Below are 18,895 nucleotides of genomic sequence, written 5' to 3'. Positions count from 1 at the left end.
TGAAGGTCTAATCCGTTTAATTAAATAGTTTGTGTTATGATTGATTTATATAGTATTATATTTATACCTCGACACGACCTGAATTAAACTCTCAACATAAAAGATAGCAATTTTTGACACAACACGAACCCAGTACAAAATTAAGGGGTTAGAGTTGAAGGGTCTAACACTTTTAATTTAACAGGTCGGATTAAGGATGACTTATATATATAATCTTATATCCACGTCTTGACACGACCCGAACTAAACAAGCGAACACAGATTACCATTAATAAACTCCAAGTTGCAGATATTAAAATCAAACACACAACAATATATGAAGTAGGCCAGCAGGAGGAACAGAGAGTCCGAAGGTGAGCTGCCTGAGTTCCCTCTAAATCGCAACAAGGCCAACTACACTGCGCTTGATTTGGATAGCTGCTGCAAATAATTACAAAACAGACTCAGAAATGAGACCCTGTGATGTGTGCGAGTGAGGCGCACTCCATGCTTGACTGTTACTCATTCTGACCCACTTGTACATATAACAAAACAAAAATCTAACTGGGTGATAGATCCATGCAGGACTAAAGCTGCCTTAGATGGTCCTCGCTTCATAAATTGTAGAGTACCTGACTTGAACTACTTGAATTAATGTTGTCTCCTAATTAAATTGGACTTTTTTTTTTTTTTTTTTTTTGAATAATATCACTTTTTATTGAATTGGACTTATAATTAGTGGTTGATTATATTATATATAACAAGGACTTTAAACTTATCGAGTACGTTGATATATATTATATCTTGATCATAACATGTTGCTTTACTAATTCATATATAATCTCCATCAAAAAATACTAATTCATGTATAATCAGTAACCAGTGCCGGTTCAACTCTTAAGAAATTTAAGCAGTTGCCTAGCTAAGACCCCGGCCAATTAAGTAATAATGTACAATAAAAGTTTTTTTGCAAAAAAAATGTTAATGCTTCAAAATGGAAGTTAATAAATAATTTCTAATTAAGGCCTACAATTAATAATTCTACAATAAAGGAAATTTTTTTAAAACTTTAATATGATAAAAAAAAAAAAAAGTTAATAAATAATCACTAATCAAGGCCATAAATTATGATAGCAAATAATTTTACAATATCAGGGCTTTAAAAAATCTCTAGACATGTGAAAATGAGAATTTATTAACTCTAGATGTGTGTTGTTATAAAGAATAGACTTTCCAATGAGATTTAATAAGGCCCCGAAAGTCAAAAATTTCAACTATATATATAAATTTTTTAATTGTCCACTTGTTTACTTTCTCATTTTCAAATTCATGAAACGTGTATAACTTTCTTCAAGGTGATATTAATAACATCAATGTCTATTAAATTGTAGTAGAACATGCATGGAAAGTATTTGTCTCCAATAATGTGCTCCAACGTCAATTTGAATTGAATGTTGAGAAAAATATGAAAAGTTTTGAATATAAAAACTTAATTAGTAATTTAGCATTCCAAAAAGTGAGAAGAATGATTTTTAACTAAAATATAATATTAAAATTAAAATAAATATGATTTAATTAATATTTAATTATTTTTTTAAAAAAATGTTTTACTTAAACTTATAGTCTTAGGCCTCAAAATGTATTGAGCGGGGCCTATCCCTATGAATCATGGTCATGATGTTGTTCTCTAGCTAGTTAATTGATAAGTACTAAATCATTATGAAATTCAATGAGCAATAAAAAACCGATAGAGGTAGTCTCCCCCCCCCCCCCCCCCCCCCCCCCTCACCCTGTCTTGCGCGCGCGGGATGTCCTGTAAAAATATGCTTCGAGGATTAACTTAATTTAATTAGAGAAGAAATAATAATCTAGATGACAATTTTTTTAGGGGGAAAAAAGAAAATAAATATGAAAAAAATCTTTGCAGGTCGTTCTTCCAAGGGTCTTTGTTATCGAAAAAACCGAAAGTACTCTCTTGTAATATCGTGGTCTTTTATTCAAACCTATATATAGTGTCATAGAGGAAGATTTGGATGATGCTGATGAAAGTGTTCCTGAAACTTGTTCAACGAACTATTTATTAACTTCGACAATATTTTGATTATTTCGAGTATATAAGATGACACCATTTCATTTTAAATTTTACTCAAATAGACCCATTTGGATAATAATATTATAACTAAGCGAATGAAGTCGATCGGGGCCTATATATATATATATATATATATATATCCATATTTCCATGCAAAACCTGTACACTACAACAACAACATGCATGTATATCTAGCGACGTAGCTATCAATAATAAACACTATATTATATACTCCTTCACATGATGAGAACCATGGATAACCACTAGCTTGTAAATTTGTACGTGCCACTCAGCACACATAACATCAACTTTGAATTCTGAATTGTCCAATCTCGACCTTCTTTCAAGTCAATGGTTGGGAAAAATATATATATATATATATATATATTCAATCTAGCTTTCTGGATTTTACATGTTTTGTTTCTACCAATTTAGTTAAGTTGGTATTAGTAGCTTTCGTTGACCTTTGTCACGTGTATAATTGCATACGGACGGCGAACATCAATGTCATCGATCGAGAGAGAGAGAGAGAGAGACCCATGGAGGGTCCTACGGTTATTGAATAGCGGAAGCAAATGGTCCATGGGCCATGGCAACGTTCTCCTAGGAAGAGAGTGAGGAGTGGACTAACGTGATTGTCATGTTAGTTGTCACCAAGGAATAGGTCTCCAATGGTCCCGAAACTATTTGTATGTTTCTAAGGGTGTGGTGGGGGCAATTTGAAGAGGGTTTCACATGCCCTAATAACCCCTCTTCTACTACAAACCATGTGGCTCAAGTGGGGTATAGTGTATTATCTCTAAGCATCCATTTAATCAAAAGGTTAATCAAGTTTAACGGGTAGTGTGTATTAATTAGTTCTAAGCATCCATTCAAACCCTAACATATGCTTGCCTGCTCCTATCAAGGGCTACCAATATACCCAAATTGGCCTCATTCAAAAACCACAACTCCTGCCTGGGAAACAGGTTGATGATTGTCGATACGAGAGTCCATGTAATTTACAAACTATGATGCCGGGGTGTTACATGGGATTTTGCATCATGTCTTTGCTTGTCAGGAGTGTGTCCGTCAAGACAAAATTCATAAGTTTCATCAATCAGATCATTCCAGCCAGATGAGAAGCCAGTCTGACCTGGTTAGGAAACTATGGGCCACACCTTTAGCAGAATTGTCCTTGCATTATGAATTCGATCAGAATAATTACTGGAAGGTCGCTGTTGTCCTTAATTATCAGACCATAAATCTAGTCGATCTCTGCATTAACACAGGTCATTTTCAACTTCTGGCATGTCATTTTATTTAATTCCCTTAAATGAATGAAATATATATATATATATATATATATATATATATATACTTTCTTCGTCAATGTACATAAAGCTTTCGTTTTTTATTTGATTTGCACAAAAATCAAATAAATAATGCATGTTGATAACGTACTTTTTTTTTTCTTTAATTATAATCTAATGAGAAAACAATTGTAAAATGAATCACATTACACCTCAATCTAATTTAACCTTTGATTTGACTCCATGATAAAGAATTATATATAAATCACTAAATACTGACTTTGTTGATTAAAATTAAGACTATCTTTCGATACGTTTGATTTTGAGTTAAAGTAATCAAGGTGAACATATCCCTAAGTACAGCATTTTTGGTGAAAATTACTACCTTTTCTACCATTTGATATTAAGTAAGCATTGCTTATACTCCTATATATATATATATATATATATATATATATATATATATATAGTATTGAATGTGTAACGCTACTATGTACTCGATCCTTATTTTATGGGTCAAAAACAAAGATATGTTATTTGATCCAAAGAGTACGTATACTATATATTAACAATATTTGATTATTTTAATCTAGTATATGGGATTGTTCAATAGTAAATAGGTGAATTGTTCAACTTGTTAGGAAAAAAACAAACAAAAAAAAAACGCTAGGTGAGGAAGAAGGAAGGGGGGGGGGGGGGGGGGGGGGGGGTGGAGAGAGAGAGAGACATTGACATTTTCATTGACCTAATCGAAATATGGTCCCCTAATTAGTTATTATCAACTCCTCTACTTTATGCCCCATAGCTAGGGTACTTTGCTTCACTGCACGCGGTGTCCATAAGTGATAACCATCAACCTCTTGTTGTACGTAGTTTGGTCAATTGTTTGTGGTTTATAAATTAAGTAACCATAACGCAGATGAGAAATAAATAATCAGGTCTTTTAGTTTTATTAATTGATTAGGTTATTCGTATTTAATTTTATATTTTATCAAAATTTTAAAAGTTGTGTTATTTTGTAAGTTATTAAATGGGCTTGGCCCAAAGTTAGTCAAATTAAGGTTCAGGCTATGGTTTAGTCATTGAGTCTATTTAAGTGAATTATTGTATTTCAATAGAGACAAATTAGAATTGATGAATAATCATATTTCTTTTTCTTTATAAGTTGTGATTAGTCTTCTCTTGTGGTGAGATACCATTCTCTTTGGTGTGACTCCAATTCCTCTATTTGGTGAGACGCCAATACTTCACTTTCATGTCCTTGATCTATTGGCATGACAATTCTTCCTGTTCTCCGTCAAATAAAAGATTTGATCCCCTCATTAGTTATTATCAAGTGCTTTATGCTCTATAGTTAGTAAGAGCATCTCTAGTGAGCTCTCCAAATTTTAGCTAAACAATCTACTTTTGTTATTTTATCTATCACTTTTAAAAATCTTCATACATTAAACTCTTTAAATATTTCTATATTTTAAACATATATTATTTTTTTATTGATTTTGAGAGCAACCACTTTAACAACTTTAACCACCATGAAAAGTTACTCCAAATGAGTAAAATAAGCTTTATCTAGAAAAATGGTATTCACAAAATAAATCTAACTAACAACTCAAGCATTAACTGTCAATATTTCTAACCCTCTAAGTCTCTGTTGGGGTTTGGGGTTTTGTTGCTTATATTTAGTATCTCACAGAACGAATTTTTGCTTTTGGTTTCTTGTTTTTTGTTCTCTGTTAAGAGTAATAGAACATAGAGAGAGAGAGAGGTTTTGGCGTTGTGGAAAGGAGTAAGCGTGGTTGTGGGTTAGCGGATTTATGTCAGCTGGGTTTGATTTGGTGCTGATTGGGGCTCTGTTGCAACTCTGGCTTTTTTCTACAGCAATCTTCTCTGCGTTTTTTGCTCTATGCTCTTGCTACTGCATGCTTCCATGCTGTTTTTGGTAGAGATATATTGAATCTAGTAAATTCGTCCATTTCGATGTGTTTGAGGCCAAAGAGGTATGGGCTTTTTGCAATTTTGTTAAATCTCAGTTAAACCCTTGTTTGAGTTATGGGGGTTTTGGTGCTTTTCTGGGCTAAATCTAAGATGGTTTTGTGTGATTTTGGTGTTTTTACAGGACTTGTTCTGAAGTGAAGTGCTTTGGGGCTTTTCATATAAAACAATTTTCTTTCTTTTTCTTGTTCCTCAGATGGGGTCTTACTTGATATCGTTGAGATTCTGAGATATTTTTGCCCCCTTTTTTAGCTTTCTCTGATTTTATTTTGCATTAATTGCACTTGAAAATTTTCTGGGTGTTTTGAGGAGTTTCCCATGCCGCTCTTGAGAAGAGCAACAACGCGTCGTCGTCTTCTGCTACGATTTCTAAGTCAAAGAACCACCATTTAGGTTCTTTGGATGACTATGAGAGTGTATTGTCACACACCTCTCCAGCTTCGATGCTAGAGTTTGAGTCCTTGGTGTCCAACACTAATGTGATTCTCACTAACGCAATAAAATAAGGGGGAGAAAGAAAAGTGAAGGGGAGAGGCGGGAAACAAACGAAAAATAATAAAATATTGAATAGCTCATGAAATTTGATAGCAAAATTTGGGATGAAATTCTAACAAGGCCCAAAATAGAGTAATTACAGAGAGTTTGTTGGAGTGGGCTTTTTTGAGGTTTTCACCAATTTTTGGTGAAAATTTTGAAGCGGAGAGCTCACTAGGGATGCTCTAAGGGTACTTTGCTTCACTTAAGTATTCATAAATGATCACCATCGGCCTTTTGTTGTAGTACCAGGGTTACTTCTTCTTAGTTTTTTAAAGTAACCCTAATGTAGGATGAGAAATAAATATTGAGTCTTTTAGTTTTATTTAGGTTTTATTAATTAATTAAGTTATTTGTATTCAAATTTATATTTTATTTAAATTTCAAGAGCTATGTTATTTAGTAAGTTATTAAATAAGTTTGGCCCAAAGTTAGTCAAATTATGGTTCAAGTTAAGGTTTAGTCATTGAGTCTATTTAAGTAAACTATTGTATTTCAATAGAGATAGACTAGAATTGATGAATAATCATATTTTGTCTTGTTACTATTCTCTTGTGGTGAAACCCATTCTCTTTTGTATGACTCCAATTCCTCTGTTTAATGATATGCAAATATTTCATTTTTCATGTTCTTGATCTGTTGCCATTACAAATATTCCCATGCTCCGTCAAATAAAAAATATGGTCCCCTCCTTAGTTATTACCAAGTACTCCTATTTTATGCTCCATAGTTAGTAAGAGTACTTTGCTTCATTGTAGTGTCCATAAGTAATCACCATCAACCTTTTGTTGTAGTACTGAGGTTACTTCTTCGTGGTTTCCTAAGGTAACCCTAATGTAGGATGATAAATAAATAATTGAGTCTTTTAGTTTTATTAATTAATTAGGTTATTTGTATTCAGATTTATATTTGATTTAAGTTTTAAGAGTTGTGTTATTTTGTAAATTATTAAATGGGCTTGACCCAAAGTCAGTCAAATTAGGGTTCGTGTTAGGGTTTAGTCTTTGAGTCTGTTAAAGTGAGCTATTGTACTCCAGTAGAGACAAATTAGAATTGATGAATAAACAGATTTTGTTCTTTGTGAGTTGTGATTACTCTTCTCTTGTGGTGAAATACCATTCTCTTTGGTGTAACTCCAATTCCTCTATTTGGTGAGACGTTAATCCCTCATTTTCCATGTTCTTGATCTGTTGGCATGACAATTCTTCTCGTCCTTCATCAAATAAAAGCTATGGTCCCCTCACAAGTTATTATCAAGTACTTTATGCTCCATAGTTAGCAAGGGTACTTGGCTTCACTTTATTGTCCATAAGTGATCACCATCCACCTTTTGTTGTAGTACTAGAGTTACTTCTTCGTAGTTTTCTAAAGTAACCATAAGAAATAAATAATTGAGTCTTTTAGTTTTATTTAAGTTTTATTAACTAATTAGGTTATTTGTATTCAATTTTATATTTTATTTAAATTTTAAGAGTTATGTTATTTTGTAAGTTATTAAATGGGCTTGGCCCAAAGTCAGTTAATTTAGGGTTCAGATTAAGGTTTAGTCGTTGAGTCTATTTAAGTAAACTATTGTACTTCAATAAAGACATATTAGGATTGATTAATAATCATATTTTGTTTTTCTTTTTGGGTTCTTATTAGTTATTACTCTTCTCTTGTGGTGAAACACCATTCTCTTTTGTGTGACTCCAATTCCTTTGTTTAATGAGACGCAAATCTTTCATTTCTCATGTTCTTGATTTGTTGGCATGACAAATCTTCCCATGCTCTGTCAATTAAAAAATATGGTCCCCTTCTTAGTTATTATCAAGTACTCCTACTTTATGCTCCATAGTTAGGAAGGGTAATTTGCTTCATTGTAGTGTCCATAAGTAATCATCATCAACCTTTTGTTGAAGTACATGGGCTATTTCTTTGTGGTTTTCTAAAGTAACCCTAATGTAAGATGATAAATAAATAATTGCGTCTTTTAGTTTTATTAATTAAATAGGTTATTTGTATTTAGTTTTATATTTGATTTAAATTTTAAGAGTTGGTGTTATTTTGTAAGTTATTAAACGAGCTTGGCCCAAAATCTGTCAAATTAGAGTTCAGGTTAGGGTTTAGTCATTGAGTCTATTTAAGTGAACTATTGTACTCCAATAGAGACAAATTAGAATTGATGAATAAATAGATTTTGTTCTTTGTGAGTTGTGATTATTCTTCTTTTATGGTGAGACACCATTTTCTTTGGTGTGATGCCAAATCCTCGTTTGGTGAGATGCTTATCATTCATTTTTCCTATTCTTGATCAAGTTGTGTGACAATTCTTCTCGTGCTGCATCAATTAAAATATGGTCACCTCATTAGTTTTTTTCTACTAAAAAATGTAGTTATTCTACTTGAATGTGACCATAATAGCATTTGCACGTTAGGAACCGCACATGAAGGGGCTTAGACAGTGAGAATCGCAGGCGTTCCCTCAAGTCTGGTTGAGTCATAGCTTGACCCAGTTCCATCAAGAAATCAGTGGGACCAAAGACGACATGATTGAGGATTCCTTTGTCGAGAGTTGAACTCTCATCTTAATACATGCCCAACCACTTTAGAGATTTCCTTGAGGCCAATGAATTACCACCACAGATGGTTGGTCTCCTCATTAGTTATTATCAAGTACTCTTACATTAAATTTATGTTCCATTATTAGTAAGGGTACTTTGCTTCACTATAGTGGCCATAAGTGATGACCATCTTCCTCTTGTTGTAGTACTAAGGTTAGTACTTCTTGTGGTTTTCTAAAGTAACCCTCAAGCAAGATGGGAAATAAATAATCAGATTTTTTAGTTTTATTTTGGTATTTTTTGTTAATTAGGTTATTTGTATTTAATTTTATATTTTACTTAAATTTTAGGGGTAATTACATTTTTCCCCAATGAACTACCAACTTTTGCGCAAAGCCCCCACAAACTACCAACTCGACCAAAATAGAGTATTCAACTACCAAAGACAACCATTTTCTCCCCTTCCGTCAGTTAGAGGGGTTAAAACAAACGGTCAACAGGTCACGTGACCGTCACATGCTGTTTTACCCTCATTTTCTTCCTATTTTCCCTCATGAACTACCACCATCTTCCAACATGCCCCAATGAAAAACGGCACATGACGGTCACGTGACCCGTTGACCATTTGTTTTAACTTTTAACCCCTCTAACTAACGAAATGGAAGAAAAAGGGTTGTGTTTGGTAGTTGAATGCTCTATTTTGGTCGAGTTGGTAGTTTGTGGAGGCTTTGCGCAAAAGTTGGTAATTAAGAGTTGTGTTATTTTGTAATTTATTAAATGGATTTGGCCCAAAGTCGGTTAAATTTGGGTTAGAGTTAGGTTTAGTCAATGAGTCCATTTAAGTGAACTATTGTACTCCAATATAAACAAATTAAAATTGATGAATAAACAGATTTTGTTGTTTAGGAGTTTTGATTACTCTTCTATGAATATTATGGTGTGATGCTAATTTCTCTGTTTGGTGAGACGTCAATCCTTTATTTTTCCTGCTCTAGATCGATCGATCAGTTGGCATGACAATTATTCACGTGCTGCATCAATTAAAATATGGTCACTCATTAGTTATTATCAAGTACTCCTACCCTTTATGCTTCATAGTTATTAAGGGTACGTTGCTTCAATCTAGTGTCCGTAAGTAATCACCCTCGACCTCTTGTTGCATGTTGTAGTACTAGAGTTATAATTTCTTCGTGGTTTCCTAAAGTAACCCACATGAGCCTTAAACTGCCAGAAAGGATCAAGTAAACGTACATGAAACATGAGCTGTCCCTCAGTATATATTCTCAATTAATTCTCTCAAAGACATTAAAGCAAGAAACAAATATTACACCATAAATTAAAAAAAAAAAAAAAAAAGAAAAAAAAAAGCGTCGAATATATGGCTACCTAGCTAGCTAGCCAGCTATCGCTATTTTGATCCGTCAACCTCATTTAAAAAGAAACCGTCTGTCAGTTTTTAACAATATATTTATTACCCAAAAGAGACTTTCTTTATGATTTTTCATGAGATTTCCCTTTACGACTCTCCTCAATCCCCAAATGTTATTATGACACTAAGAAATCAGGTAGCTAAAACTACCGGCGGACGGTTGATTACAAGTTGTTAGCAATTACTGCTTTGTTTAATAATATATATTCCATTCTACCAACTCACCAATTTTAGCCTAGCTTTTAATTTTTCAGCTTTAAAGAAAAGGCTTTGTAAAACGAATGCCCCCTTCCTGACCGTCCAAGTGGCGAGCATCATTACGAGAGCATGACCATCAACACCATTCGATGGGCCACGAGCTAGAGAACCACCTGGTTGAGATCGAATCCTGGTTAAATTTGGGCTGCAATTAATTAAGTACAGTCAGAAAATTCCACCCACGTTGCGAGAAACAAAGGTCTTTGATCACCTCTCATATGTATATATATATATATATATGTAGCGTTCAAACTTCAAACTTCAAACTTCAAACTTCAAACTTCAAACTTCAAACCCATCATCATCATCAAATTATATATATATATCGTCGACTGGAAAATCTCTTGAGCAATGCGATTTTCCGCGAAATGCAATGTGTTTTGGTGTAATCTGTAGCGCAATATAATAAGACAACCTTTTTGTTTCGCAGCGCTACTAGAGATTGTTTGACTAGAAATCGCATTTGGTTGCGAGGGTGACAAACAAAAATTAAGGAGAAACAAGAAGTAATGGAGAGGCTTAAAGGCGAAGGATGTGGCCGACATGTACTCGATGAGGCTAGTGAAGAACGGGAGCATATGGGCCCGGGAGGTGCAGCCAAGGATCCGACTTCAGGTCGACCTTGTGGGTCTCTCTTGCCATTTTCTATTAGATTTGCTGTCGGTATGGCTTTCTCAAACATTATACGTACACTTTATATTTTTCTTTTCTTTTTCTAATTCCACTTTTCATGCATTTTTTGGGTTCTTGGTTTTCACTTCCTATAACATTAACCATCATCATCATCATCATATCCTCATGGATTTAATTGGCTTAAGTGCGCGCTATATATATGAACAGTTTTTTTTTTTTTTTAATGGTGATCCCAAAAATCCCAACCCTACCGACCTGGCCTATTCCAACTCCAAAAAAACTAATATTCTAATTAATTACCTTCATCCCTTTGTGCCCCCGTGGCATCGTCTTCAGTCAGTTTTCACCTTAAATTTTGTAAATCTTAGCTTTACCCAAAAATCATGATGCCCCTCAATTTCTTGTAATATAATAGATCGAATATTTTTCCTCACATTTTACTACAGTAAAATTACTACAATTTTTACTATTGATTTTTTTACAAATTGATGTGACAATATATATAACACCTACCAATCAATATATATATATATATATATATATATATATATATATATATATATCAATAATTAATAATTATGGTTGATTCCTTGTACCGTTAGCTTATTTATTCTCTGTTGTAACTTGAATATATTGGTAATACCCGAACAACCCCCGGCCACTTGACTTTATAGTGGGGGACACTTTCCAAATTAAATGTGGTGGTATATGATCAGATGCATGTCAATTGAGTAAAACTTAGGAGTTAATATAGTAAATATTAATATATTATATAGATCGACCGGCAATTTTAATTTTTGAGCTAGCCGGTGGAGAGCAGATAGAAAGCGCGTACATTATATTGTTGATTAATAATAATATTAGACTAATTAATATTGCCACAAGAAGTCATGCCCCCTGGCCTCTAGTTATGGTCGTGTTTTTGTCATTGACGTGGCATTCCGTGTCCAGCTAGAAGGGCTCCTTTATATATACTACGATTCCATAGACCCGTTCACCACACCTACAGGTTCTCTTCAAAATCAAGATTAATTCGATCCCAAAAGCCAATCCCTCTCTCTGGCTGTGTGTCTCTCTGTCTCTGTCTCTCTCTTTCGCTCAGCTTCTTACTTCATAGCTTAATCACAGAGACGCCAAAAATGAGGCTGTTGTCTAGAAAGGCTACGTGCAACTCTCACGGGCAAGATTCCTCGTACTTCCTGGGGTGGCAAGAATACGAGAAGAACCCATACGTTGAGGTTCGGAATCCAAAAGGAATCATTCAGATGGGTCTTGCGGAGAATCAGGTTAGAAAACCATCCCTTTCATTTTGTTAATTTTCTTCCTTAAATGTAATATATATTTTTATCCAACGTAACGCGTGGTTGCTTACATCGATCGTTTTGATAATATCTATATATATATGCAGCTCTCCTTTGATCTTCTCGAATCGTGGCTTGCTAAGAACCCGGACGCAGCGGGGTTCAAGAGAGATGGAGAATCCATATTCAGAGAGCTTGCTCTCTTCCAAGATTATCATGGCCTCCCCGACTTCAAGAAGGTATATATATAAGAAACTACTTTCATTATTCGGCGAAATATTATGAAAATACTTTATTTTCTCTAACTCCAATTTTCATTATGTTGTTTAGGCATTGGTAGAATTCATGGCAGAAACCAGAGGAAACAAAGTGACCTTTAATCCCAACAACTTAGTTCTCACTGCCGGAGCAACTTCTGCTAACGAGACTCTCATGTTTTGCCTGGCCGAAGCCGGCGAAGCCTTTCTTCTTCCAACGCCATACTACCCTGGGTACGTATACGTGTATATATATCTTCCTCTTTACTTCCCTTTTTTAATATATTGCCAAGTTGCTCATTCTTTATACTATAAAGTTCATTTCCCTGATTTTGCTTGCATTCCTTGGCTTACAGATTTGATAGAGATCTCAAGTGGCGAACCGGGGTTGAGATTGTGCCGATACACTGCACTAGCTCCAATGACTTCCAGATTACTGAATCGGCTCTTGAAGAAGCCTATCAAGAAGCACAAAAACGTAATCTAAGAGTCAAAGGTGTCTTAGTCACCAACCCATCAAATCCATTGGGCACCACAATGAGTCGAAGTGAACTGAACCTTCTCATTGACTTCATTACCGCCAAAAGCATCCATCTCATAAGCGATGAAATTTATTCCGGGACCGTTTTCAGGTCCCCAGGCTTTATAAGCGTCATGGAAGTGCTAAAGGACAGAAACTGTCACAATACCCAAGTCTGGAACCGCGTTCACATTGTCTATAGTCTTTCAAAGGACCTGGGTCTACCTGGTTTTCGTGTCGGAGCAATCTACTCCAACGATGACATGGTCGTGGCCGCGGCAACCAAAATGTCTAGCTTTGGCCTTGTTTCTTCCCAAACTCAGTATCTTCTTTCCGCATTGCTTTCCGATAAGAAATTCACGAAAAATTACATCTCCGAGAACCAAAAAAGGCTTAAGCAACGGCATAGAATGCTCGTTATGGGCCTCCAAAATGCCGGGATTAGCTGCCTTAAGAGCAATGCAGGACTATTTTGCTGGGTGGACATGAGGCACCTTTTGCGCTCCAACACATTCGAAGCGGAAATGGAGCTTTGGAAGAAAATTGTTTACGATGTCCGGTTAAACATCTCTCCGGGGTCGTCCTGCCACTGCGCCGAACCCGGCTGGTTCCGTGTGTGTTTTGCTAACATGTCCGAAGATACTTTGAACCTCGCCATGCAACGACTGAAGGCTTTTGTGGTCGAGTCCACCGCCATTAATGGCCACAACCAGAGCAATTGCAATTACCATTCTTCCAAGAACTCCAAAAGAAAGTCAATTCCTAAGTGGGTTTTCCGGCTATCGTCTCGTGACCGCGACCGCGACTCTGATGAGCGATAGTCTGGTGTGAATTAAGAGTATATTATCATCCACTTGAAAATTTCTTTTTCTTTTTTTTTTGGAGTTCCAGTTTTCCTTTTTACCAAATTGTACGTAGAAGGTGCACTCTGTCCTTGCAGGCCATGGATGAGAAGTGGCTTTAGTTCCGTTTGTACAAGCTGGTTTGTGTCGTCCTCTTTCATTGAATCTTCGTGATCTTCAACACTAGCTAAACTGTAATTTGATCATGATTTACTTGTCATGAGAATGTAACTACGGTTTAATTTAATTTAATACCAAGTATTATCTTCTTCATTTTATGACCTGTACGTGTGAACAAATATCTTGCTTGCAAATGATATACGTACGTAATGGCGCCGGCGAGATTAGTGGCCTCAGACGCGCGATGACTTGTGCTGCCGACGTTGGGCGGCTCTTCATTAATTGTTTCGACCTCAACCGACCTTATCATTAACACTGTTTTTGTGGTGACTCAAAATTAACGTTGTTTAATTAAGCCGTGTGAGTACGTAGCTAGGGCCTAGGGGAGCCTGTTTGTGTGGGGCTGAGGCCGAAGGGGATCTGTGCTGGTATTAGGGTTTCAAACTCAGAGACTCCTAGGCCGCCACCATCTCAGTCTTCCACTGGAAGAAAGAATATGCAAGAAAAGTTGACATTATCTTGGTCCCCTGCGATCGTCAAAGTCGTCACCTACTACACAAGCTCTTTTGCCCGATATATATCATGAAGTAGCATTTTGAAGAACTTTCTCTGTGTATTAATTTACTGCTTTAATTATAGGGTTTTTGCTTTTCACAGGTTACGTACGCGGTTTTCCGGCTAAATGGCCCATCTCGAGTCTGTTCTGGAATTTGAGTTACTTTTCAGGAAACAAAGTATGTCCCAATTACTGATATTAAGCATCATATCCTCCTCTGCTTTTGACAGCAGTATGTAATCTGAGATTGATGTTCTGTACGTAACTCATATCAAAATATTTTTCACTTAAATTGATGTGAAATACGGTATATATATATATGCCTTTAAAATAGTATTATTAATTGAAATATTTGGGTTACTATAGTTTTTATAACAATTTCTTCTAAACCCGATGTGTCCGTTCATAATTAATAAAATTATATATATTAAGCATGCATGTTAGTTTGTAAGAAAAATTGTACTACTTCCGACAACACTATGTCACTGTTAAAGAGTTTGGATGTGTTTATAATATTCTTAGTTAGAAGTAAATCTAGCTAAGCACTCACGTTGGGGTAGTCAAAATGTTGCTTTGGTAAGCCCTGCAGCAAAAAATACCAAAAATAACTTTACATTCGGTTAATGAAATTTGCTGAGCACGGTAGCTCAACAATGCATAAGTTAAATTAATAATAATTATATATATATATAAAATCTTATCCTCTATCTCCTCTTTGGAAATAGTAAAAATAGATAAAGAAAAAAATATTTAAAATGAAATAGTGAAAAAGTGGTAGCTAAATAAAAAGAAAAAAAGGTGTTCTTTTATAACCAAATTAATTTTAACTAAATATTTGCTAATTAAACCGGATATGAATGTGCTACTTCATTGAATAGTATGCTAACATTGAAGTCATGTGTTCATATTTGACGTACCCACCAACCATATTAAATAATTCCAATGGACAGTCATCAAATAGGTAGTGAAAGCTCAGAAGTCTTAGTGTATAGTTCGATCTATATCGTATACAAAGGTATATATATTTGGGTTTTACTCTAATTATTAATGTTCATGGGCATCTTATCTTAATTAAGTTTATTTACGGGGATCGATCACTCAAATGATAAGAATTGTTTACAGAAATAATTAATTTAATTGTTAGCATAATAATTCTAATGAAGTAGAAATATATTATACGTACTAATCTTTAAGTTTAATTTATTTATGAGGATTTTCTCTAACGTCGCATGATATGCGGCTTAAGCTCTTGCATGTGAGGATCGGAGTTTGATTTGCTCTGATTAGTGGTGGGGAATTGAAGGATGTTGCGAAGCTAAAATTGAAGTGAAATAAAATATATAAGTGGGAATTTTGGTCGATCTCCATGTTCTTGTTGACCATATGCATGTGCCCATGAATCGCTACAAATTACTAATTGAGTAATTGGTCTTCGACGCTGCACATATTCCCGTACGTTCACTTAACGCCGCGCGAGGTTCATATATATATAGAGATTAAAACTGGGACAGACCTTAATTAATTTACATATTGGTTTAATTAATTAATATATGCTCTTTAATTAATTAAGTTATATCTCTCCAATATCACCTATATATATATATATATATTAATCGATCGATCACATGTCAACGCGCGCGCGCGGAGTTAATCACTCGACTAATTCTTCTTCAACGACCCATCTGAGATATTGGGCGGCTGATCAGGGGTTTATATCCATTAATATTGCGAGTTTGGAGAATCGTAAATTAATGGGTTAGTCAATCACTTAAGGAAAAAGAAATGTTTCTTTTGTATGGGATCGAGTTGCATGTGCTGGCCGCGCGCAACCATATCTAAAATTAAAGAGCCGACATTTTCTTTTTCTTCTTCTAAAATAAAATTTTCGTGGTTCCACAAGAAACGAAAGGAAAAGGAAATTTCCCTTCTATAAGGTTATTAATTAATTAAGTACGTACGTACCCAATTGGACTATTTAATTAATTACCACCTTTTAGCCTAAAAACTAGAACAAGAAAAGCGAGAAAGATCAGTAATTAAAGCAGCTAATTAATTGGCTTTCAGTGGAGACAATACTGGAGAGAAAAACAAGACATGAACCTTTGATTAATAAAGCTGTTTGTCGGCAAACAAAAACACAAACATCACAATTAGACCATAATCACCCTACATGCGTCTACTTTACAAAACTTGCTGGGACAATGACAAGAAAGGCTATGACAATGTATAATATACTCCATATATTATTTATAATTATTAGCAGTAAAACCCCCTCAAATTCACTGCTTTTTGATCAGGTAATTAGCTAGCACTAAATTTATTGACGAAAAGTATATATTAATTAGTTCGATCTTTTTTCTTTTTTAATTTCTTTTTTCTAGCTTCCTCTCTCTCTCTCTCTTGAAGATTACGTGGTATGGGTGACACGTGGGTTTCACATGAGTTAGCACATGCTAGGGAACATAGAACACCTGCAGAAAAATTTGGAATAATGCGTTTAATTGAATGGGGTAGCTGGGTGTACGTATTAGCTAGGGTTTTCTTCTAGTGCCTTATTGAAGGAGCAACCTGGTATGTCCTCCCTTTGGTGATGCTCGCTCTCATGGGGACAAAGAGGGCCATGTGAACATGCCTGTATGCCTCACACAGTAATGCCAGCGTACCCACTTCCCCCCACCAAAAAAAACAGTCTAGTATGCCCAGGCCCCGTGGGGTTGCACATAAGATCGATTGATGTTTTGTTGGAATTTCTATGTGAATGATTGAGCAATAAGAGGTTTGTCTTCATTCAAGGGCCATGCCTAAATCCAACAATGTGGCTGGTAGCTTGTATTATGTCTACGATAAATGTTATTTAATTAGTAACTGCTATATGATTGTTATATATATGTATGACTGGAATAACGTAGTAATCAAAATTGGCCTTTAATTGTTTTTTTTACCTGTCATTATTGATACAAAGGTTGATTTTCAATAGTTTCAACCAAACTCTTTGTTCGTGAATGCCAAAAGAGAGTGAGTTCTTGAGTCAACAAGCTTACCTTACCGGCCTTATGACCTTGGCCAACTAAATTTATTCATCCCTCCAATGAAAAATCACACATCTTCATTATGAGGAAGAGCGCGCTCTTCTTCCTTTTCGATCTCCTTTGGATTCTCAGTCAATCTGCCTTTCTCTCTTCCTTTTGTTCAAGAGCTTTTTCACCATATCGCTAACAAATACTTTGTCGTTTGAAAACTATCGTGTTATGACACTTATATGACAGTCGTATATATATATAATAGCCTATTAAATATTATTAATCGATTTATATTTTTGGCATTAAATTCTATTAATTCTAAAATCATGGGGTTAGTCTACTTGTGTCTATGTGTTTTCTACGCTTCGGGTTTTTCTTTTCTTTTTTTCCATCCTTACCACTCAAATTAAAATCCCTAGACAATTCTCATTGAATTTCTCAAGCTATTTTCTCTTCCGAGAGGTATGATAAAGATATATTTCTAGTAAAGGCTATTTTTTTTTTTTTTGATGAATAGACTCTTTTATGGCTCAAACACAGAACCAACAATCACTCCACCCAAGCTGGATACAAGGCTACTCAAAACAAAGCATCATCAACTTCAGACAACAAAAGAAACCAACAAACAATTACACTGCAAGAAGAGGCTGTAAGCCCCATTTCACAACTAAAGTCATACTATTCTCAAACTTTTTTGCCAAACAACGCCCAAGCAACCGAGAACGAACATCCCACTTGATCTGTCTAATCAAAACTTCTTTCGTTCTCAGAAGTTTGCCATGCTCCAAATCGCTTCGATGCAGCCACAGATGGTAGACAACAGAACCTAAACACAATACCTTTAAGATGATCAACACACCATTGACAAAGAGAATCCCAATCAATAGGTGGATCCAAAATCAAACAATCGGCAAGCAAACTCCTCCAGATTCTCCTACTGAAACTACAACAATAGAAAATACGTTCTCTACTTTCTTGACAAGCAAAGCAGAATTTGCAGAGGGAAGAACCTGTAAAGCCCCAACAACACATTTTTTCTTTAGTGGTAAGAGCATTCTTAAACACCAACCAAAGAATGAATGCATGTTTAGGAATAGCCAACTCAAACCAGATAAACTTATGCCAATCAACCTCGGCAATTTGGGCCAAATCTGCTTCCAAGTCTATGCACAAAAATATTTTCTAGAGGAAGAACGCCAAACCAGAATGTCCTCCCCTCCAATGCTGATTTCAGGAAGTCTACTATGTATTTGGACCAGATGATCAGGCATGGCACTTGGCCAATACCAGGCCCCATCTCTAATTATTGAAGTTCTCCTACCATTACCAACCTTAAAGCTCAAAAATTGTTTAGCTAAAATTCTAAGCTTCAACAACTTTTTCTAGCTACAAGAGCAATTTTGAGGATAGGATTTTGCCAAAAACTCATTCCCTTCAACACGTGGCATTTGGACTAGCCTAGGTTAAAAACCCTGTTTCAGAGTAGTCAACATATGTAGAGGCTGTTAGCTTTGGGATTCTAGATAA

At 35.2% G+C, this 18,895-nt stretch overlaps 1 protein-coding gene across 1 annotated transcript; it reads left to right on the top strand.

The window, feature by feature from the left end:
* The first annotated feature begins 11,740 nt into the window (after positions 1-11,740).
* On the top strand, positions 11,741-13,950 carry LOC133851653 (1-aminocyclopropane-1-carboxylate synthase 3-like). The gene is made up of 4 exons (XM_062288171.1): positions 11,741-12,038; positions 12,161-12,292; positions 12,384-12,544; positions 12,667-13,950. The coding sequence occupies exons 1-4, from the start codon at positions 11,892-11,894 to the stop codon at positions 13,649-13,651; spliced, it is 1,425 nt and encodes a 474-aa protein (XP_062144155.1). The 5' UTR covers positions 11,741-11,891; the 3' UTR covers positions 13,652-13,950.
* The last annotated feature ends 4,945 nt before the right edge of the window (positions 13,951-18,895 follow it).

This window comes from Alnus glutinosa, chromosome 12 (genome assembly GCF_958979055.1).
Source record: "Alnus glutinosa chromosome 12, dhAlnGlut1.1, whole genome shotgun sequence".
NCBI lineage: Eukaryota > Viridiplantae > Streptophyta > Magnoliopsida > Fagales > Betulaceae > Alnus > Alnus glutinosa.
The sequence above is the reverse complement of the archived record's forward strand: the minus strand, read 5'-3'. Positions and strand labels throughout refer to the sequence as shown.

What these genes read in the sequence shown, in the direction of transcription:
- LOC133851653 (XM_062288171.1), top strand. Translation starts at nt 11,892, where the DNA reads ATGAGGCTGTTGTCTAGAAAGGCTACGTGCAACTCTCACGGGCAAGAT. An exon ending in GCCTCCCCGACTTCAAGAAG is followed by an intron (nt 12,293 to 12,383) that starts GTATATATATAA and finishes TATGTTGTTTAG; the next exon opens with GCATTGGTAGAATTCATGGC. An exon ending in CCAACGCCATACTACCCTGG is followed by an intron (nt 12,545 to 12,666) that starts GTACGTATACGT and finishes CTTGGCTTACAG; the next exon opens with ATTTGATAGAGATCTCAAGT.